This window comes from Pleurodeles waltl, chromosome 1_2, assembly GCF_031143425.1.
Source record: "Pleurodeles waltl isolate 20211129_DDA chromosome 1_2, aPleWal1.hap1.20221129, whole genome shotgun sequence".
NCBI lineage: Eukaryota > Metazoa > Chordata > Amphibia > Caudata > Salamandridae > Pleurodeles > Pleurodeles waltl.
The window spans coordinates 326,166,953-326,190,106 of record NC_090437.1 but is presented as its reverse complement, the minus strand read 5'-3'; the positions used below and the strand labels follow the sequence as shown (position 1 = coordinate 326,190,106).

Here is a 23,154-nt window from a genome sequence, read left to right as displayed (position 1 = left end):
TTGGGGCTAAAATGGGAGTTGGCATGCTGCTTGTGATGCTGTGAGGAGAGTAATCTTTTTTCAGAGGAAGAACATGTGTTACACAAGAAAAATTTCTGTAACCATGCTAGTAATGAGGGTCCACCGCTGGGAGTTATACCTTGCAACTTTAAATGCTAGGCAAAATATTTTTTTTGGGGGGGGGGGGGATTTCCAGATTAAAGTGTGAAGCCAGAATTAGAGATTATTTAGGGGCTTGCACAACTTTTTCTCTGTGTTGCAATATTAGAGGATGCATCTTTTTTGCATCCAGTTTCCTCTTGCACCAGTCTCTTGTTCCCCATTTAGGTCTGTGATTTCAGCCTACTGGGGTCTGCTTGTCTCAAGTTACATTTCCACAAGTAAGAAAGAGAAGGTAGAATTTGCATTCGGACACTAACATAACCATATATTATCTGACATGCAATTTGAAGAGAAATTCATTACATTTGACTTGTAAGTACAGAATATTGTGTTCTCACGACACTAATTAAAAGCATGCAATTAAAGTCTTCATCACTCATCTCACTACAATTTAATTAATGCCTGCCATATAATATGTTGTGCCATTAATATGTTTACCAGAGTTCTTGTCTCCAATATAGCCAGCAATAGTGATTCCCAATCCCTGTGCATTTTTTGTGAGCTCAACATCAAACTTTGCATCATCTTCATCTTTGTCCAGTTTTAAATCGACCTATTGAGAAAACACAGAGGACATAAATTAAAAAGTAACCACAGACCACAATTACCAAACACTTTAGCGTTCCTTGGGATATTAGTAGTTCCCAATAAAGGCGACTCAAATTGCCTAATGAGTATGACAGTGCACAATAACTGATGATTGCAAACATCATTTTCTAGGTAGCACTATCTGATTGAGTCAGAGAGTATGTGCTTCCCAACTGTTCGCTCTATATAAGTATACATCATCTGATTTGAGTGTTCATGTAGGGGTATAGAATATAGCCTTAGAACCCACTGTAGCGGGCTCTACTGCCCATTAAAGGCCCAGTCCTGCGTTAAAGGCCAGAGCCAATGTTCTACCTAATAAAACATATTCCTCAGGATGCCCGAGGGGATTAAAATTCCCTCAGGCTCCGTAAGGCTTTGTTCACAGCTGCTGCTGTGTGCAAAGAGAACATTGGAATGTTGGCGCTCTGGGCTTTTACCAGCCAGTAAAAGCCCGGAGCACTCCACTGTCTGCAATGGAGCCCCCAACATTCTAATGTTCTAATTTAGGGTGGTATACCGTATCTCTGTTGCATACAGACTAATTATAATAAAATGACTAGTACTTTAAGTTTGTGAACATCGTATTATAATAGTAAATAAATACATTTTAGCATCAGGAGGGAATAAGCTTTATCTATGCTTTTTTACAGCGTCTCACATATCACTCAATGCCTGTTTACAGCACTTTGTTTCTATCGCCATGTAAGTATACAGCTCCTCAAGTGTGTATTCAGTACCTAACAACTGATGTTCATGAGCATCAGTCCCTTGCTTCCCATGCCACTGGAGTCAAGCTAGCCTGGCTGATGAAGGGTGATACCCCGAAACTGGTCCTAGGATGCTTGTTTCCAGTCCAGGGAGGACCTGGCTTGGCAGTTCGGGCTGGACCGGTCCCATTGGGGAACAGGGTCAAGACTGATTTGCATGGGTGTAAAAAAACGATGGATTTAGGCCCAGATCTCTGTACTGGGGGTGAATGTTTGACATTGTTCAGCATTCCGTCCATCACTTGCTCTTTTTACATACCAAAGCAATACATATTCAGAGGTGGGTTTGTAAATCTGCTCAAACCAAAAAGTCCCGTAAAACTGAGCAGGCAAAAAGTCCTTCTCAGCAAGCCTGGCCATCCTGAGAGAAGAGCTTTGTGAATGAATGGAGGGACGTCCAAGTAGTCACCTGACAAACGTCCAAGATAGGGACTCCGCACGCTGACGTGGAGGCAGCAACCCTTAACCGTTCTAGGGCTATTTCTTGGCCAGTGTATGGTAGATCGTAATAAGGTGCATGGTCTAGTGAGAGATGGTCCATTTCTACTAAGCTTTGCCCTTTTTCGATCCTGTGAACCCCAGAAAGAGCTGATTGTCCACTTGGTCTTCTCTGGTACAACTGATGTAGAAGCTCAGTGCTATTTTAGGGTATAGACAATGGAGTCTCTCTCCTCCTTAGAGAAGTAAAGTGGAGCATAGATGCTGATATGATGATGGTTTGAATGACAAGGAGTCACTACTTTTGGAAGAAAGTATGCCCGAGTCCGCAGAATCAGTTTTGCCTGGCAATAAGGTGGCATAAAGGAGGGTGACACAAGACCTGTCCTAAGGGCGAGAGTGGTGAGAAGCCACAATAGACAACTGTGCAGACCACGCTAAGACCCCACAGCACTATAGAAAGAGGGAAGAGATAATCAAATGCTGAAGTCCTTTCAATAAGCACATCACAGAAAGTGATTCTAATAATGAAGGTTGATTCGGCAACCGTAAGAAGACCAAAAGAGACGAAAGGCACCCTTACTCTCTGCCCATAGCAATGCCTTGCTCGGCAAGGGACACAAAACAGCAAACGTTAGATCATTTTTCCTGGAGACGGTCTTTCTGCCAAAAGGTGTATACAGTTTTCGTCAAGGGACGTCTGGCTGCCAAGATGACATTAGCAAGGACAGTCGAAAATGTTCAGCTACCGCTACTCAATTTCCAAGCATAGAGTGGGAATTGCGAAGGCCCAGGTGTGGAACCTCACCTTATGGCTGTGACAGCAGATCCTCCTGGAGGAGTAGCCTGATCAGAGGACAGACATTCATGCCCAGGAGCTCTAGATACCATACTCTCTTTGCCCAATTCAGGTCCACAAGGATAACTTGGGCCTGGTCGGTCCTGGGGATCGTCTTCAGAACTCAGGGCAGAAGAGGTGCAAGTGGGAAGTCAGAAAGGAGCCCAGAGTTCCACATAAGGCAGAATGAGTTTCAGAGGGAGCGACACTTGGGAAGCTCCAGTGCGGAGAACTGCTAACATTGCACGTTCTCAATGATGGTGAATAGGTCAAGGTTCTACCTCTTTGAGGAAGAGACCTTGATGCACTTCCAGGTCCAACTACCTGCTATGTTGCAACAGTTGAGTTAATCCACCGTGGCATTCAAGAATCCTGCCCTGTGGTTCGCTATCAAGAAAATGCCTTGATGGTTCAGCCACTTCCAGAGGCACAAGACCTTCTGGCAGAGCGTCCATGACACTATCACGTCCAGTTTGTTGTAATACAACATGGCGGTGGTGTCCACAAGAACCTTTACCGTTCTCCCCTTGATGTACAGAAGGAAGGCTTTCAATGTGAAGCAGCTTGCTATCAGCTCCAGGAAATTGATGTGGAGCTAGGCTTCCACAGGAGACAACCTCTACCAGGGAGCCACCCCAGTCCAGAAATGATTAATCCTTACCACTATTAGCTCTAGGTGGGGTAGGGAGAGGGAACTGCAGCTGACCCAATCGTGGTTGACCAACCAGCACTGCAAGTCTTTTACTGTCTCCTCCGAGATATGGACATGATCAGAGTTATCCTCTTGATGTTGATCCCAGTGTACCTTCAAATTAATAATGGGTAGAATTTTAACTCAGCATGCGGAACTGGATAATTTTGGCGACTCCGTGTTAGTCTTGTAACATGGAGTTCGGGCCAAAATGTATGAATCGCCACATGTGAGAATTTTATTCCCGTTCAAGCAATGCTATCACAATGAGAACAATGCAAGGCTTCTGAATGTGAGCTGGCGAGTGAGATTAGCATCTCATAGCACAATTTTCAGTTGCTACGTGGTCTTCCTGCAAGATTTTATGAACGAGAGCAGTTGCGATCAGTTGAGGTGAGACAGCTGCTTCCCGAGTAGATTTTCTACTCAAGCACCTGCAAAATCAACTTGAAAAATGTTTTTCAAGTAGTCATTTTACCCGACCGGACAGCTATGATAGTTTTTTTTTTTTTGTGCTCACAAACCACTTTTTAAATTTCCTTTTTTAACAAGACGGAAGTGCCACAGAGACTCCAACTCCCTCTTCCTGTCCAGAAGACTACTCCCACTGCTTTGTCCACCCCTTGGCAGTATGTTTGCTGGAGGGCATGCACCAGCATTTTTTTTTTACCTTTTTCATTTTTTGTTCATTTTTTAGATTTGATTGTGGATGGCCTGGAGTTGCTGTAGGGGCCCAATTTGTATTAACTTTTTTTTCCTAAAGGAAAAAGCACATTTTTGGGAAGGCTTGAGACCTGGGTTTAAAGTACTTTTTCTCTGTTTTCCTGTGTGTTGTTTTCTGAAATTTGCACCATATATGTGTGTTTTCCATAGTCTACCAAGTTGTCTTGGTTCTCTATGCCATGTGGAAGGGCAGCCATTCAGTGTAGCCAGTGTGCTTCTGTCAAGGCCTCCATTTGTTCTTTGTTGACAATATCTTCACCCTTAGTGGGCATGTGGAAGGGCAGCCATTCTGTGTAGTCAGTGTGCATTTACCATAAGCCTCCCAGTGTTCTTTGTTGTTCATGCCTTCTTGCTTGTTGCTGTTAACATGTGTCTGGCAGCCATTGTAATAGACAGTGTGGTTAAGATCCTTTTCTTCCACTTTTCGAAGCTATTTTCTAGTGACATTGATTGAAGAGGCCTGAGCCTTTTTGTTTTTTGTTCATTTTTTTCTTTTTTACCGGATATGAGTTTAAAGTGCTTGAGAACGATTGTAGTACCGTTTTTTATTCTTGTTTTTTTTTTTTTTAACTTCCCCTGCATCTTCTTGCATCCCATAGGATTTCTCATAGTCCCTAGGGTAACACCAGCAATTATTTGTTTTCAATTATTTGATTTTTCCCTCCACCTTCTGCAACAGGTGTCTCGTAGGCCATAGGTGCACACCAGCAATATTTTGCTTAAGAATTATTACATTTTCCCCTGCACCCACTTCCTTCCACAGGTCTCTCACAGGGCACAGGTGCAAATCAGCAATAATTGTTTAAAGAATTATTCAGCTTTCTCTTGCGCGCCCAGCCTGCCATAAATATCCCAAAGGCTTGTGGAAGTAAGTATCCTCTTTCCAAAGGTCTCCATTCTCCTAAACTCCAGGGGAGTAGTTAAGAATCCATTTGGGTTTGTCCAGCTGGTGAAGCTTGCACCATAAGAATCTCAGAGGAGTGGTGCTGAGTTAAAAAAAAAAAAAAGGGGGGGGGGGAAAGCAATGTTTGGCCAAGGCCCCTAAAAATCTCAGTAAGGGCTCCATTAAAGGAAGACAGGGGCTCAGTAATGGTTTGCCCGGCTCGAGGTCTTGGACCAGAACATTGGTTGGTTCAGACATTGTAGCAACGTTGCATTCAAGCGCACACCTGCAACACGTGACTGCAGCTCTTTTTGTTAGCAGGTAACTTCTAACAGTGGTAGGGCAGTTCAAAGTAGAGCGGCTGATCACTGAAAGGAACTTAAAAAAAATTCTCCTGCTCTTCTGATGCAAGAATTTATCAAAAATTCCCCTCTGCTCTACCATTCCTTTCAATTCAAGTAATAAGCAATCTGGCATGCAACATTGAACACCATTATCTTCTTAAAAGGCTCAAAGAAATCGGTTTTGTTGGCCAGATCTGGGAATGGCTGAGGGCCTTACAAAGCAACAGAGCAACATGAATTAAACACTTCTTCTGCATTATCACAGTTCACAACCAAAGTGTTTAACTGTAGTGTCCCTCAGGGGTTCATATAGTCAAGTACAGGTTGCCTATGGCTTAACAGATCCACCGATTAGGTGTGCAGTTTCATATTTATGTGGTTGATACCCATTTGATCTTTAGGCTGTCCCATAAGCAATGTCCCAATATAATCTTTATTTTTCTTTTCTTTTTATTCGGGTAATCTTGCCATCGAATTCAAAAGTATCAAACAAGTATATACACATTGTAATAAATAAAACAAGGATACAAAATCATATAGTTTACAAGCTAGGAAAAAGAAAGAAAATGATAAAACACAAAGCAAAAAGATAAAACCAGATATTAATAAATAACCACAGATTAGATAAAACCAAATGTATAAAATAAAAAGGGTCCATACAAAATGGGTCACAATGAAGGAAGAATTCATTTAATTGCTCTCATCCTAATCCTCCACGTAGTACTGCAAAAACAATGATTTGCCTAGCATCTGAATGAAAAATTCTCAAGGCTTCTTCATGTTCTTTCAGCCCAAGATTGTAACATAAAGAAGCAATCCATTTCATCCTTAGGCTATTGTACACTGGATAAGAGAATAAAACAGGCTCAATAGTTTCCCGCCATATGTTACAAGATGAACAGTAGCTATGGGTTGGTTTTACCAACCAGACTCACCTGGCAGTATACAAATTAAGCAGAAGAGCCCCATGTCTAAGTAGGAGGTAAAGCTTTCTCGCTATGTGTGGCTCAATTTCGTCCATAAACTGCTCCAATTTAAATTAATCTTGTTTTAAGAAAAATGCCGGCGTCACAGAACCAAATTGTGCCGTCAACACAATAGGGCAGTTTGGTACGACCAATAAGGTCTCTTGACCTGCCCTTTGAGATTGCACATGCCGCCTCCGGGTTGGTCCAGAGGCACTCAAGGCCAATATCCATCAATGCTTTACTCACATGCTTTGCCCATTGGATTTAAGGGATCCCCTGAACCCAATTCGTCAGATTCCTGGCAATCTCACGAGAAGAAGAAAGAAGGACTGCTAGGTTGAAGATGCAGTATAGAAGAGGGAAGACGAAAACTGACTTGGCCCCAGCCCTACCGTCCTGTCTCCTGCTTCAAAGAACCTGCAAAAGAAAGCGACGCATCCTGCGGGTCCAGTGACCTCTGCCAAGCCTCCAGAGGACGGCCTGCATCACAGAGGACCAAGAACTCCCATGGACAGCGGCCCTATCCAAGAAGAAACTACATCTAAGGACTCCAGAGTCTCCCTGGATCCGTGAGCCCTGACCACTCTACACCCCGACACCCACGGGTTAGAGAAAATCCCCAGGTGATTCCGAGCAAGTGTCCACCCTTGGTTGACCTCTCCTGTTCCCAACAACAATGCCTGCAGTGAGAATCCAGAGGACCCCCCCTTGACTGCGAAAGATCCAGACAAAGATATGCGATGCCTAAAGGTACACTGCACCAGCAGGCCAGTCATTGGAGAACCCAACCTCTAGCGTAGCCGAGTTCAGCAGGCAGCCCTACTACTTGTCCACCCTGTGGTTTTTCTGAATAGACCCCCTGGACCCACCCTGAAGCATCTAAGTGACCTGTGGGAACCCCTCATAGGAAAGCATTGGGAGCCCGATGCTCTGTTTGCACCCTGCACTTGGCCGCACCTGCACCGCTGAGGGTGTGAGTTTGGTGCCTACTTGTGGCCACCCCAGTGCTCCTCTAAACCCACCAGGTCTGCCCTCCGAAGAGGCAGGTACTTACCTGTCAGCAGACCTGAAACAGAGTGCCCCGAGTCTCCATAGGAGCCCATGTTAATCTTGCCTCAACTTTGACCTCTGAACCCAGCCGGCCCCGTGTTGCTGGTGGCAGGTGTTTGGGTTTAACTTGAACCCCAACCTGTGGACTTCCGAAGCCCTGAGGACTGGAACTATAAGTGTTGTACTTACATGAAAAACACACTAACCTTTCTTCCCCTCAGGAACTGTTCTGAAAATTGCAGTCAACTTTTATTGCCATTTATTCAAAAACAGTACTATGTAGTAGTTCTAATCAAATTTGTATTGATACAGATGTGAAATAATATTAATTTATGTATTTACCTGCAACTTGAATCTTGTGGTTCTGGAAATAAATTAACAAAATATATTTTTGCTATATAAAAATAATTGGTCTGGAGTTAAGCCATTATGTGTGTGTTTATTCTATTGTCTGTGTGTGTACAACAAATGCTTTGCACTATGCTCTGATAAGCCTACCTGCTCAACTACACTACCACAAAAGAGAGCACTGATATGATCTACTTTGGCCCCTGGTAAGCCTCTGGAGAACCCCTGGACTCTGTGCACACTATTTCACATTTTGATATAGTATATACAGCAGGCGTCCTACACCAGGGTTGCCCAAATCCTCCTCCAAAACAAAAGTGGTTATAACCTTACTTTGTCAGAGACATGTAAGTCCCAAGTCCATCCGTAAGGGGAGCAATGGTGGGAGCTAATTGGTAATCCAACTAACTGCAGCATAAAGCGGTTCTCTGCTGCAATCAGAGATGGAACTTCCCTGTTCCCCCCCCATAGCTCAACTCCATACAGAGCAGCTGTTAACAACTGGTGGTTGTAAACCTGCAGGACTGGGGAGACAGGGTGCTAATGTGAGGTCCTAAGTGTCTTTAACAGGCTCCCAATGGTTTGATCTAACTTGAGGTCACACCTTGCAATAGGGGCCTGCCGTTTAAGATGTTAAGTCAAAATTATACCCAAATATTCAAAAGTGGGGACTCACTCAAGGGGGCATCCTCTCAATATTGGATCTGGACAAGTACAGTCTTAGCAAGGTTAATATCTAGGTCACTCACCCTACAAAAATGATCAAACTTGTCAAGAATTTTTTGCAGACTCATGGGAGTTTTGGACATGAGCAATGTATCATCTGCAAACATCAGGGCAGGAACCCTGATGTTGGCCAGGGAGGGGGAGTTAGACTAGCAATGATCTACATATTAACCAAGTCATTTACAAAGAAAATAAAGCCATCACCAGGACGCATCCCTGCCTGATTCCCCTTTTCACCTGAAAGCTATCAGTCGGCTTACCCATCTGACCAGTGCAAATTTATTATCATGCAGGCTTAAGATATTTAAAAAATACAGTGGACCGTCCATATCCACCAAAGGCTGCCACTACTTGGAGTGGGGAAGGAGGACAAAAGCTGACTGAAGATCAACGAACACCAGGTATAATCACCCCCACCCCTGCAGCTGAACAAACTTCCAATGTAGTAATAGAAGGCAAAAGACCTGATCCAACCTGCTTGTATGCTCTCTGAAACCTGCTTAACTGCTTGGAGTGGGGTCAATATGTCAGAGGCAGTCATTCAATGTTGGAGGCTACTCAAAATGATCCTAGCAAAAGTTTTTGGGCACAGTCACTGTAGTTCAAAGGGACATCCCTAAAGCCCTTCTTATGAATAGGTACAATATCAGCACCAGCCCAGGTTGGAGGGATGGGAGCCCCATTCATTGTGGCATTGACTAGAGCAGTAAAATAGGGTACCAATACATTAACTCGATTCAAAAGAGGTCCCAGGAATCCTTTCAAGCCTGGGGTCTTTATGACGCACAATCTTGGATGGCCTGGCTTATTTCTTCAAGACTAAGGGGGTCATTCCGACCCCGGCGGGCGGCGGGTGCCGCCCACCGGGCGGAAGCCTCCAAAAGACCGCACCGCGGCCAAATGACCGCGGGGGTCATTACAACTTTCCCGCTGGGCCGGCGGGCGATCTCCAAAAGACCGCCCGCCGGCCCAGCGGGAAAGCCCCTGCAAAGAGGAAGCCGGCTCCGAATGGAGCCGGCGGATTTGCAGGGGTGCGACGGGTGCAGTGGCACCCGTCGCGATTTTCAGTGTCTGCAAAGCAGACACTGAAAATCTTTGTGGGGCCCTGTTAGGGGGCCCCTGCACTGCCCATGCCAGTGGCATGGGCAGTGCAGGGGCCCCCAGGGGCCCCACGACACCCGTTCCCGCAAGCCTCTTCCTGGCGGTGTAAACCGCCAGGAACAGGCTGGCGGGAAGGGGGTCGGAATCCCCATGGCGCGATTCCCTGGGCCAGGGGAAAACCGCCGGGAAACCGCCGGTTCCCCTTTTCTGACCGCGGCTTTACCGCCGCGGTCAGAATGGCCCGGGAAGCACCGCCAGCCTGTTGGAAGTGCTTCCTCTGCCCTCCACCCTGGCGGTTTGAAACCGCCAGGGTCGGAATGAGGGCCTAAATCTGATGGTATCTTGAGGACCATATGTCTGAAGGGAAAATCCACGAGTGGGCTGCATGGCATCACAATTGACTGTGGCAAAGTCACAGTGAACAGGCCTAAGATGGTCAACATGCTTATCTGTGGAATACAGGCTGGAAAAATTGGCAACCCTTTCTGCCATAGCAATATGGTTTTCAACTGGAATAAACCCATCACAAGAGCCAGTAACTGTGAGATTCCAGAAGCAAGACAGGTCTTTTCTCTTAGCTGCTGAAAGAAGGCCCTCCCACCTCTAAATCTCCCATTCTCGCTTGGCCATCCGTATGATTTCTTCATATGCCCATCTGGTTTCTTGTATTGCTGGCCTATCACATAATTTGATTGCGCCCATTATTGCCCTGCAGACCTCACTACATTTTGTATTGTACCAGGTTGGGGTGCTACACCTCCTAGTAGATCTACTTACCTCTGTAAGAAAATGTCATGTCAGGTTCAAGAACATTTGATCATATACGAGGATATACTTGCGCAAAGTAGGGCTATGGTCCATGAGCATGTCCAGCATTGGCAACATTTCCCTTATTGCCTTTGAGACCACATTACAAACTTCACCAAATGACTTTCTTGAACGTGACAACACACTCCATTTGACCCATCGTGTATTGGAGGCCACTACTAGCCTTCTATCAAAGGGTTCATTGACATCTATCTTTTCATCTGCAGTTAGATTTCTACATTCTAGAACAAGCACACTGTGGTCGTTGTCTTGGTTGGATAAGACTGTCATGTCAATTAGTTTAGGCCAAAGCCGGAGGTCAAGTAGAAAATAATCAATCAGACTTTTGCACTGAAATGTATTGTAGGTTTGCTTGCCATATTTGTCTGACCTAGTCCCACCATTACACACCATTAGGCCTGTGCTCAAGAATAAAGAATTTAATTGCAGGGCCAAGGGGGACCATTTTTCTATGGGGTAATAGAAAATGTGGGGATATCCTATCGTAGACCTTCATCATGCGAATAAAATTCCACGAGTATCTAAGGGCTCAAACTGACAATTAAAATCACCCCCCACAACCCTGACAACCTCTCCCGGGAGCTCGGCCAAGTGGGAGGATAACATTTGAAGTACACAAGACCAAGTTTTGTTTGCTGTTGGTCTGCAATAGATGTTATTAATATAACATGTGGCTGCTGAAGCAAGTGTCTTAATTAGAAATTATTAATGAATGATTACGTATTTTGAATAATAATGTATGTAGAAAAATGAATAACGTAGAAAAATAATGTGCACGTGTGAAATTGTTACCTCAAGGAATGGCCACCAGTGTTCACGAAATGGACTAAAATTATGATTAATCCACATGAAATATTTAAAATGTATTAGATTAATGTAGTAATATGTCATATTAAGGGTTATGAATTATGTTATTGCTTATTAATTGGAGGCCTTAACTTAGTGAGTGTCTTGCCCTAGTTTGCTAGGCCTCATGCAGAAGCTGTATTTCTTAGCGTTTAATGAAAAATGCTGACAGAGTAAACTGACTGTGAAATGCTCATTGATTTAATAGAAATGCTTAGCAGAAAATTTCTATGGGAACCGATGGACTGGACAGGAGATGAAGACTCTAGTAATGTTTCTAATCTTGTGTAATGTGCATGAGGTGTACTTTCCCAGGACGTGAACAATGAAGACACTGACTGGAGAAGAAGATGCAACAAAATTGATACCCGACGAGCCGGATGATGAGAACATTGTAAAGCAGACCAATCAATGACAAGTGAACTGTGAAATATTAGAATTCATAGATTTGGTGTATGGACATTATTGGGCAGAGTAATAACGTACGATTAATTGACGAACTGGAAATTGGGGGATGGTTTGGGGAACTTTGATATAACAACGTGTCCAAGGGAAAAGACAGATTAGGTCTTTCCTCGTTATGAGATGCGATATTTGGAAAAGAAGAGACCTGAGATTCTGTCATTGGGCTCATAATCTCTAACTGAGAGCCTGATGTTTTGCTGATCGATTGATGAGCTAAGGACGAAGACTGATTCTGCTTGCTGAACCATACTGTGGATAGGTATATATGACAATGAATGAATTGCATTTTTATGTCTTTTCTTTCTAGGTACCAACTGAGTTGTTTAAATATTTTCTTTAGGTAGATGTTTTTCCAAATTTGTGTTCTAAATTGTTTTGCATGAAGCCCCACATGCTGATGCTAATCTGTGTTAGTGAGTGAGGTTACCCATATGACGACTGACAAACTTTAGAGACCAATGGTTGACAAACTATTTTGCTGAACTTGATGGATATCATAGCTTTGCTGAATTGGAGTTTTACTAATGTTTTGTGTTGATGCCTTAGAATGTCTTTTGATTCAAGCTTTAATTAGATCACGACTTCTGCGACTTGCTGATTAACAAGCATTATTAAGATAGTTTGGATTTGAGTTGATGATTAAGAATCATGACTTAGTATTGTTAACAAAAGGGAAATTAACTTACTAAACTTATAATTAAAGGTGTGGTTATTCATGGCTTAAGAGTCAGGGTGTGTGAAATTTACTGACTCCATTGATTGCTGATTTGACTAATGGCTATTGATTATTGTGTGTTGATTATTGATTCTGTGCCGAAACTATGGTAAGAACACCCTATACGGATCAAAAGGTTCTTCGACCTATACGCATCCGCTTGTAAGTTTACTTATTAAGGGCCAGCGCGCTAACATGGCCAAACCTGATGGGGTTAGAGTGATGCACAATAAGCCTGGAGAATCCAACATAATTTCTTTAATACTACACCTCAATGTTGTTTTAACCTAAATTGTTATAACTCCTACAAGTCGACCACTGTCCTTCAGAATTACTTTCATACTAAATGCCATTAACCCAGGTCGATACATTGGTGTGGTTGACCATGTTTCCTGGAATATACAAATATTGTGCATATCAGTAAATGCTCAGCATTCAGGGCTGGCCATCTTTGATGGTAGACAGGCTACGCTCCAGGATTGCCGCCTACTGACCGTGTTAAAGTGGGCCCGTCGTATCCATACCAACACCCTCACCTTTAACGGGAGTTAATGAATCATCCCCATACCTATCCTTGAGCGCATTATCCATAATGGCATCTGGGATAGCTGAAGGCCTGGGTCCCACAGGGACAAATCTAGTGCAATTTGAAGCACACAATGGGGTTGACTCAAGCCCGGGCAAACCATCTTCTCATAGTACGACAGGCTCAACCTGACTATCGTCCGCAACAACTCCACATTCATCCCGAAGTAGGGCGTTACTAATCAGCTCAAAAGGGTTGGGCTAGTAGATAAACACAGGGGGCAAAAAATATTGGCTACAGGAGGGCTAATGCATTAGCATGCAATCTTTCAGGCTCACAGCTCTTAATTACCCCTTTGGCTTTGCTGCCAATGCAGCTGCTATTCTTTCCAATGTATCAATCATTATCCTCCAGACCTGAAAGAGCCTGTAATCTATTTTGGAGAGGATGACCGAAACATGCTAGTCGCCTGGCAAAGGGCTGATATACAAACTGGCCCATATTACTCTTATTAATTGGCTGGATTTAACTTCTAGAACAGGATGCAAGTGGCAGAACTCTAATCAGGTTTGATTTAACAATACCGGTTCTTGCATGAGCCAATATCGGAGGATTGGGAACACTGACAACTATAGTATATGCCTGGAACTGTCTCCCCAAATGAGCTGCGCCTCCTACCCTTCGAACGTACAGGATCTCATAAAATAAAAAAATCCCATTTACACCCCACATTGTTAGTTAACCAGTGGGTAACCTTGTTTTTGAGAGCCCATGTGGATTCGACCAAGTCAGTCGGGAGACTGGGAACATTAACTAAAACGATCACATACGGGCAGAATGCCGGGGGAAGGTCAATCACAGGACGAGTAGCTGTTTTAGGGCAATGAGCTCTAAACTGGCTAGTTGGAAAATCCTGGGCCCCAGCACCCTGAGCAACAAGTTTCACAGCCATCCCCGGGCTGCAGCCGCATTCAAGGTTGGGTTTACACCCCCTCCAGATTCGATGCCCTTTGATTCCAATGAGGGTTGCATGAGTGCTAATACAGTACCAGCAGTATCAGACGGTAAGTTGGCAGCAGATGGGTCTGGAAACCTTTGCGAGTTAATAAAGTCACCTTCCCCTGGTTTCATCAATGAGCTCAATCTGGCCTAGCTGATCGTAGACCAGCCACAGCTTTACATCAAGTAATTCACTAAGGCAAATGCTCAAACTGCCCCAAAGATCTGTACTGGAAAAACACAGTGTTGCTGTTTTATTAGGCCCGAGTGTCACCAAGTTGCATTTGGGCTTAGTTGGTTTTATCTTCTGTGACATTTTCCTTTTCTTTACCACATGTTCAGAGACAGTAGAACAATCCTCATTAGCAACGCCATTCCAGGTACTATTAACAGGGATAGACCCCCTCCTCTGGGCTGTTCCATGCAGATCCGCCCACAGGAGAACTGGAGGAACTTATATCCTGAGTGACAGAAACAAGTGGATCATCAGTTTTCAAACGGGGGTGGGACAAACAGCAGCGAAGGGTCCGGGACTACGGACACAAGCAAAAGCCAACGCTCCGCCATTATATTTCGTGTGAAACAAGATCTACTGCCCGCACCAAAAACTTATCAATAATGAAGCGAGTATGTACCCGCAGGCCCAAGGTGACTCCCAAGACAGGCTACCTTTTCCCCACAATTTCCAAGAACCAAAGATCACAGATAAAAGTCACAGTATCTTAAAAACCTACTGGGAAGATCGACTGGGAACATTCAAAGGTTCAAATGTCTTCCAAAAGTCTTTCAAACAAGAGAATGGGCCCAGCATCTGTTGGGCTATGACGGGTTAAGATGGGCCGGTCTTCACTCAGACACGGACCCCACAGCGGGAAACTGGAGGCCAAGATAGAGTGCTCAGAGGCCCCTCCTGCTCATGGTAAATGCTGAGGGACGAAGTCCCACACCCCAGTGCGTGGGAAGGATGCAGCAATGGGGTCAGGGAAATAAGCAGGTGGCTGCTGAATGAAAGTTCTCCACGCAGCGGGAAGCTGGAGGCCAAGATATAGGTCCTCATTATGAGTTTGGCGGGCAGGCAACTTGTACTGCCACCTGACTGCCAGTACAGCCAGAACACCGCCAGCCCTATTACAAGTTCACCGCAGGGTCGGTGGGTGGAAACAGTGTTTCCGCCCGCCGGCCCTGCGGTGAAAAGGGCCTTAACACTGGCCAGCTCGTATTCGAGCCGGCGGCAATGTGGCGGTGAGGCAGGTGTAGCAGCACCCGTAGCACTTTCCACTGCCCGTAATTCGCCCTTTGGATGGCGGGGCTACCGCCAAGCAAAGGCTTGTGGAAAGGAGACCTGTAATCCCCCAGGGTAGCGCTGCAAGCAGCGCTGCACTGGCGGATTGAGACTGCCAGGCTGTCGGCAACCATGGGGTTTCAGCGGTCTGACCGTGACGGCTCTGCCATGGTCGGAATGTGGAGGCTGGACAGCTGCTTTGACCTCCACCGCGGTCCTGGCGGTCTCATGACTGTCAGAGTCACAATGAGGCCCATAGTGTTTAGAGGCCCCTCCTATTCATGTTGCACATTGGGGGATGAAGTCCCACCCCAGTGCGTGGGAAGGATGCAGCAATGCGGGCAGGTAAATCAGCCAGGGGATGTCAATTTAAGTTCCCCACGCAGCAGGAAGCTGGAGGCCAAGATATAGTGTTCATAGGCCCCTCCTTCTCACACTGCACGCTGGGGGACGAAGTCCCACCCCAGCATGTGGGAAGGATGCAGCAATGCAGGCAGGTAAATCAGCCAGGTGGCCACCAATGAAAGTTCCCCCAATGCATCTTTACATCACAAGAAATGATTTCTCCAAATAGAACCCATATTTCTGGCCTAAAGTGATTAGATAAAGAGTGATTTATATAGTAAGACCAGACGTTTTGCCGGTAAGTGTTGACTACTTATTGTGCAAAGATTTCTGATCTCCTCTTACCTTGCTCCGTTACCAGAAACAACAGCCATTGGCAAAGACAATAGGTCTCACCTAAGCAAGATATACAGGCCTTGCGAATGTGTTTTAGCCATGTTGTACACCAGCGTGGCATGGCTAAAAGTTAGTGGCAGGGAGAAAAGCAGGGTGGAGTGTCGTAAGGTAGAATGGTGAAGATTAGAGTATTGTAGAATGGAGTGGCAGAGAGTGTAGTGCACTGGAGTGGCATTGTGTGGAGTCGTGTAGAGTGTCATACACTGGAGTTGCACAGACCAGAGTGGACTGGTGTAGAGAGCATTGGCGTAGAGTGTTGCAGACTATAGAGGTGTAGAGGGCAGCAGCGCTGAATTCTGTGGCTGACAATGTAGCGTCAGAGTGCAGTGGAAATTAATTCAGTGGCTTACAATGTAGCTTTGCAGAGTGGCGTGGTGCAGAGTAGAGTGGCGCAGAGTAGAGTGGTGTAGAGTAACGCAGAGTAGAGTGGCGTAAAGTTGAGTATTGCAGAGGGCAGTTGCGCAGAGTAGAGCCAAGTGGCATGGAGTACAGTGGCGTAAAGTGGTGAAGAGTAGAGTAACACAGAGCAGTGCAGAGTAGTGTCTAGTGCCATACAGATCAGTGGTTGTAGAGCACAGTGATGCAGAGTAGAGTGCAGTAGCTTGGAGTACGGTGACAGAGTGTGGTTGAGGAGAGTGCACTGATGTACAGTGCAGTGGTTCAGAGTAGAGTGGCGTTGAGTGGAGTGGTACAGAGTGCAGTAGAGAAAGAGTGCAGTGGCGTAGAGTTGATTGTTTCACAGTAAAGTGAAGTGGTGTAGAGCTGAGTAGTGCAAGATAAACTGCAGCTGCAAAGAGTGTAGTGGCGTACAGTAAAGTGGTATAGAGTGCAGTGGTGCAGAGTGGATTGGAGAAAGGTACAGACGCATAGAGTTTAGTGCTACAGAGTAAAGTGCATTGGCATAGAGGGTACTGGCATAGTGTAGTGTTGCAGTGTCAGAGTACAGCGGCGTAAAGTGAAGTTGTGCAGAGGAGATTGGTGTGGCCTAGACTGGACTGCAGTGGCAAAAAGTGCATTGACACAGAGTTGAGCAGTACAAGGTAGGGTAGAGAGACATTAAAAGGTTTGGAGACCAATGCTCTAGGAGATGATATTTGCACACATTAACGTTTTTGTGCATTAAAACCATATTTCGGTGCAAAAGTAATGGTCATTTCAAATAAATTGCATTTTTGTGATGGCAGTGCACTACCACAACATGAACACTCCACATTACCTCAACTCCTCTCAATTTAACCCAATCAACCCCACCCCACTCTACCCCAATCTACTGCACTCTACTCAAATCTACACAACTCTGATATCTACTTGTCAGCCCCACTCCACTCCAACCTACCTCACTCCATCCTACCCAAAACCACCCCTAAATACCTCAATCCATCCCACTCCAACCTCGCTGTATCTGTTCCATTATACCCCACTGCAATCTGCCCCACTCCAACTTACCACACACCACTCCAAATTCCACTGCAATCTATTCAACTCCTCTCTGCTCTATTTTACCCTACTCCACTCTACTAGACTCCCCCACAACCTACCCCACTCCAAGCTTCCATAATCTACCCAACTTCATTCTACTCCACTCTATCACACTCCACTCTACCCAGATCTACCCGCTCCACTTCACTCCAATCCACCCCACTCCTCTCCTCTAGTCTACCCCAGTCCAATCTACCCCTATGTACCCAACTACAAACTACCCCACTCCAATCATCCCTCTTTAGCCTATCCAACTCCATTCCAATTTACCCTACTCTAATCCACCCAATCCCCACTATACCACACCCTAATCTACCCCACTCCACATTTCCCCAGTCTATCTCCCCTACGCCAATCTATCTAGCTCCAATCTACTCCACTCCACTCTACCACAATCTATCACACTCCATTCCATTCTACTCAATCTACACCACTCCACTTCAGTCTAATCTACCACATACAACTCAAATATACCCCACTTTACCCCAATCCACACCACTCAATCTACCCTACCCCACCCCAAACTACCCCACTACAGTCTACTCCACTCCAAACTATCCCACTCCAATCTACCCTATTCCAGTCTATCCTACTTCACTCCAATCTACCCCACCATAATCTAACCAATCTATCCCACTACAACCTAATCTACCCCACTCCAATCTACCCCTCTCCACTCCAACCTATCAAACTCCATTACCATCTAACCGACTCCACTACCATCCTCCTCAATCCAGTACACTTCACTCTTCCCAAAGCTACCCCACTATGCTGCAATCTATCCCAATATATCTCACTCCACGCTACCCTAATCTACCACAGTTCAATCTACCCCACTCCAATTCAATCTATCCCAATATACTCTTCACCACTCCAATCTACTCCACTCGGTTAGTCTATCCCACTCCACTCTACTCTACCACACTCTACCCAAATCTAACCCATTCCACTTCACTCCAATCTACCACATTCTACTCAATTCTACCCCACTCCACTCCAATCTAACCCACTCCAATCTTCGCCACCCCTCTTCTCCACCCCTCTATGCCCCACTCCAATCTACTCTATCCCATTCTAGCCCACTTAAACCAACTCCACCTCACCTCACTCCAAACTACCCCACTCCAACCATCCCTCTTCAATCTACCCCACTCCATTCCAATTTACCCTATTCTACCCAATCCACCCTTCTGAGCTACTCTCATCCCCAATCTTGACTCCAACACAATCTATCCAACTCCACTCCACCCCACTCTGCTCTACTCCCATTTTGTCAACACCAGGGCAGTGCACGCTCTATTGGCGACTAGAATGCAAAAACCCAGCACTCTCAAAACAACGTAATTTATGCATTGTGCTGATATGTTGTTGTTTAACCTTTTGCATTGCAGAGTTTAATCCTGAAGACTTATTTTTAATATGTTTACAAATACTGTTCATTTGCAATGTATTGCTGCAGGCTTTCAGAGTGTGTTAGGGTGTGGTCCCTTTCCAGGGCCTTCCAGAGACTTTCCCTGCAGCATGCCTGGGTGTGGTCGTGGGCTGGGCCAAGACTTTATAAAAGGGAGCCAGCCCAGCTCCAAGTGCTCACTATTCAGAGGTCCCGGTGCAGAGCAGCAGCTACTTCCTGAGCTCCTGTCCCGGTGGCCTATTTGATCTTCCAGGCCTCAGCCCTTCATTCTTCATTGGTGATCCTTGTTCTGGGCGGTAAGACGGTGGTTGGGCTGACCTCCCGACGCCGTTATCGTGAACTTTCATATTCTTGCCCTAGTTCTCTAATGATTAACAGATTACTTTGTGCGCTACCATTTCTTGACATATGCATGGTGGCTTGCGAATCGGCAAGACGCGCGATTCGTTTCATGCTGATTTGATCTTGTTATTCATTGCGCGCTACAATTTCTTGACATTTACATGGTGGATTAAGAATCGGCAAAAGACGCGCAATTCGTTTCATGGTGCTTTAATCTTGTTATTCATCGCGCGCTGTTATTTTTTGGCATTTACATCGTGGCTTACGAATCGGCAAGACGTGCAATTCCTTTAATGGTGATTTAACCTTGATATTCATTGAGTGCTACCATTTCTTGACATTTTACATGGTGGCACTCGAATCGGCAAGACGCACGATTCTCTCTTCGAGCTTAATTCATGTTGTTCATTGTATGCCATTTATGCTAAGACATTTATTAGGTAATATTCGAGTTGACAAGTTGTGTGATTTGTTTCCTGAATCCATATTGTGTTATTCATGGTGCACAATCCTTTTATGGTGTTTACTATATATATGAAAATCTGCAATGTGCGCAATTCGTGTTGAAACATTTCAAGAGAACACAGAAGACTAGAGTTTCTAGATGCAATATTGCATGGTCCTAGTATGCATTCTCAAAAAAGGATTCATATGACTGGTTTAGAACTTATTCAGAATGTTTTCCTGATCCTCATGTAAAGGAAAGTACTTGAATTTGAAAGTTTCATTTAATCCATCTTGATTCCCTTACAGGTATCCGGCCATCTTGAAACCTAGTCATTTTAAGCCTAATTCTTAGGTTGTTCATGTTTTCAGAATGACTGGGTTTAGAGTCATAGTCTAGTATTGATTTCATGAGATGTAATTTTCATATTGTGTGTTTTAACCTTTTTCTTACTACAGGTCTCCTTCCCAGCTGTTCCCTTCCTAATCCCCTCTTCCCCTCTTGAACTCTTAGCCTCTGTGATTTATCTATCAGAGTCTTGGAGCTGTTCAGTGGTGGACGTGTTGGGAACGTGCGCAGACCCCGAGGATCTGGTGACTCTGACACATTTACCCCACTCAAATCTATCCTCTCCAGTTCACCCAATCAACCCACTCCACTTTACTCTACTCTACTCCAATCTACCACACTCCATTCTACTTACCCAATCTACCCCACTCCACACTACCACATGCCACTCAATTTTACCCCACGCCAATCATCCCCCTTTAATCTACCCCACTCCATTTCAATTTACCCTATTCTAATCTACCCAATCCACCCTTCTGAGCTACTCTCATCCCCAATCTTGACTCCAACACAATCTATCCAACTCCACTCCACCCCACTCCACTCCACTCCCATTTACCCCACTCAAATCTACCCTCTCCAGTTCACCCAATCAACCCACTCCACTTTTCTCTACTACACTCCAATCTACCACACTCCATTCTACTTATCCAATCTACCCCACTCCACACTACCACATGCCACTCAAATCTACCCCACTCGCCCAATCTAACCCTCTTTGCCGATATCCACCCATTAGTCTACCTTACCCACCTCCACATGAAACCACCCTAATCCAATCTACCCCATCCAATCCGCCCACTCCAGTCTATCCCAATCTACTCTACTCCAGTCTACTTCACTCAACTCCAATCTACTGAACCCTAACCCAATCTACCCCACACCAGTCTTCCTCATCCCACCACAATATACCCCACACCACTCTATCCAACTCCACTCCAATGTACTTCACTCCAAACCACCCCACTGTACTGCAATCTATCCCACCCCTTTCTATTACACTTCAATGTACCCCATTCCACCCTCATCTACCCCACTCCACTGTATCCCACTCCCCTCCAATCTACTCCACTCCAACCTACCCCACTCCAACCTACCAGACTCTAACCTACCCTAATCTACCCCACTCCAAACTACCCCATTCCAATCAACCCCAATCCACAGCACTCCACTTTTCCCCAATCCACCCAATCTAAGTCCATGACAATCTACTCCAGTATATATGCCAGTGCAATCCGACCTCATTCCATTTCAAATCCATCCCACTCTTCTCCAATATACCCCACTCACCCCAATCTATCGCAGTTCAATCTACCCCACTCCAATCGACCATGTTAATGTACCCAATTCCTGCAATCCGATCTACTCCAATCCACCCTACTTCTTTCTACCCCTCTCTAACTCCACTCCACACCCAATCTACCCTATTCTGCTCTACTCCAGTGTACCCCAATCCATTCCACCCCACCCTACCCCATAGCACTAACCTTTAGCCACGCTGAACAGCAGCCACACTAGTGTACAACACAGTTAAAATACAATTGCATAGGTGAGCGCTATTAGCTTCGCAAATATTGTTATCTGTAGCAACAATCAACAAAGAACTAAAAGAAAAGAAAAAAACACAAATAAATGGCATAATAATCACATCATTTATAAAAATTGGCCTTTGCGTACATTGTTATGTGATCACTATGTCATTTGGTTGTACATTTTTATATTTTTGTATTATCCCATGTTGGAATGGCATCATTTAAATGTTGCATTATGTTTTTTGAACAGTGCTGCTTGTGCTGGTACATATGCTGTGAATTATGTATTTGGAGCATGATTATGTTATGTCTGTAAACATACTGAATAATTTTGAATGTAAGACTGGTAGTAATTGTGCTGTTATTTTTGCTGATGTTCTTAACATCTTACCTTATAGAATTAGTGAATTTCTACAATCTTGGTTTACTTTTGGTCTTTCCTTCAAAGTATGTGTTTTGGATCAATTATGTTAATTGCTTGAGTGAGATTATGATGTAGGATTACCATTTAATGAAAAGGATACACGTTTGCAAATGTCTTTACTAGATTTGTTACATTCTTCTAGATTCATTGGACATACATGCCAGACACAATTAGAAGTTGCACTTTATAAAAATACATACTTCCACATACAGACAAGTAAGACTGATAAAAAATAGCCCACATTCATTTTACTACTGTGTGCTGCAAACAAAACAATGCTGTGCAAATGCAGAAAATTAGCTAGGCGGGAGAATCAGTTTCAAGAGAAGGAAAAATGTGTTTTACATAAGGCAGACCAAAAGGCCCATAATAAGGTTTCGACAGTGATTGGTTTTGCCTTTCTATGGCTCACCTCTACATTTGGCAATCATTAAGAAAGGTATGTGTTGATTTGTGTGTTAAAGTTTCCAGACTACCTTAAGGAATTCTTTACAGCCATATTTCTCCAGTTGCATATATTGCAAAGGCAAACAACCTTTTGGTACAGTTCTCTATGTTTTTTAAAATCAAAATAGTCATCAGCATTTACAGTATCATGGCTAACAATCGAAACTGAATTGTACCATGTTGGTCCGGCCCAGAGGGATCAATTTCATTTTTCAAGATAATCGCTAAAAACGTAAATGACTCCCCTTTACAATCATAGCATGGAAAACCTTATGTAGATATGCTAGACATTTGGAACTAAAGCAATTTTGAGAAGCAACATTAAGTGTAAACCCAACATGGTCTTCAGACATTGGGCTTTAGAAATACCTGCTTCTCTGGTACCGGAGGCAGTGGAGGTGGAGTTGGGATACTTGCATGGGTCGGTGCACAACCATCATTCACGGGGCCCCGAGCAATGACCAGCTTTACTCGATTTCCACACTGTCTGAGTACTTGTGCCACCTGTTCACTTCCCATTCCAGCCAAGTCTGTTTCACCGATCTTCAAGATATGATCTCCACTGTATAGTCTGCCATGCTAGAGAAATGAATCATTGAATTAGTGAATATTATATATTTTACCCTTCCCAGGTGTACCTAAAGAAAAACAATGACTCACATTATGGCTTTTGATATACTATCAAATTACTGAA

At 44.6% G+C, this 23,154-nt stretch overlaps 1 protein-coding gene across 12 annotated transcripts in view; it reads right to left on the bottom strand.

The window, feature by feature from the left end:
• The window catches only part of MPDZ (multiple PDZ domain crumbs cell polarity complex component), a 1,044,214-nt gene that overhangs the window by 836,743 nt on the left and 184,317 nt on the right, over positions 1-23,154 (bottom strand). For 11 of the 12 annotated variants that reach the window (XM_069238948.1, XM_069238974.1, XM_069239000.1 and 8 more), the window contains exons 8-9: positions 22,830-23,039; positions 601-715 (exon numbers count right to left, since the gene is read on the bottom strand). In XM_069238948.1, coding sequence (XP_069095049.1) covers positions 601-715; positions 22,830-23,039 — 325 coding nt within the window. The remainder of the gene's footprint in view (positions 1-600; positions 716-22,829; positions 23,040-23,154) is intronic. The other variant, XM_069238964.1, reaches the window with a different exon arrangement.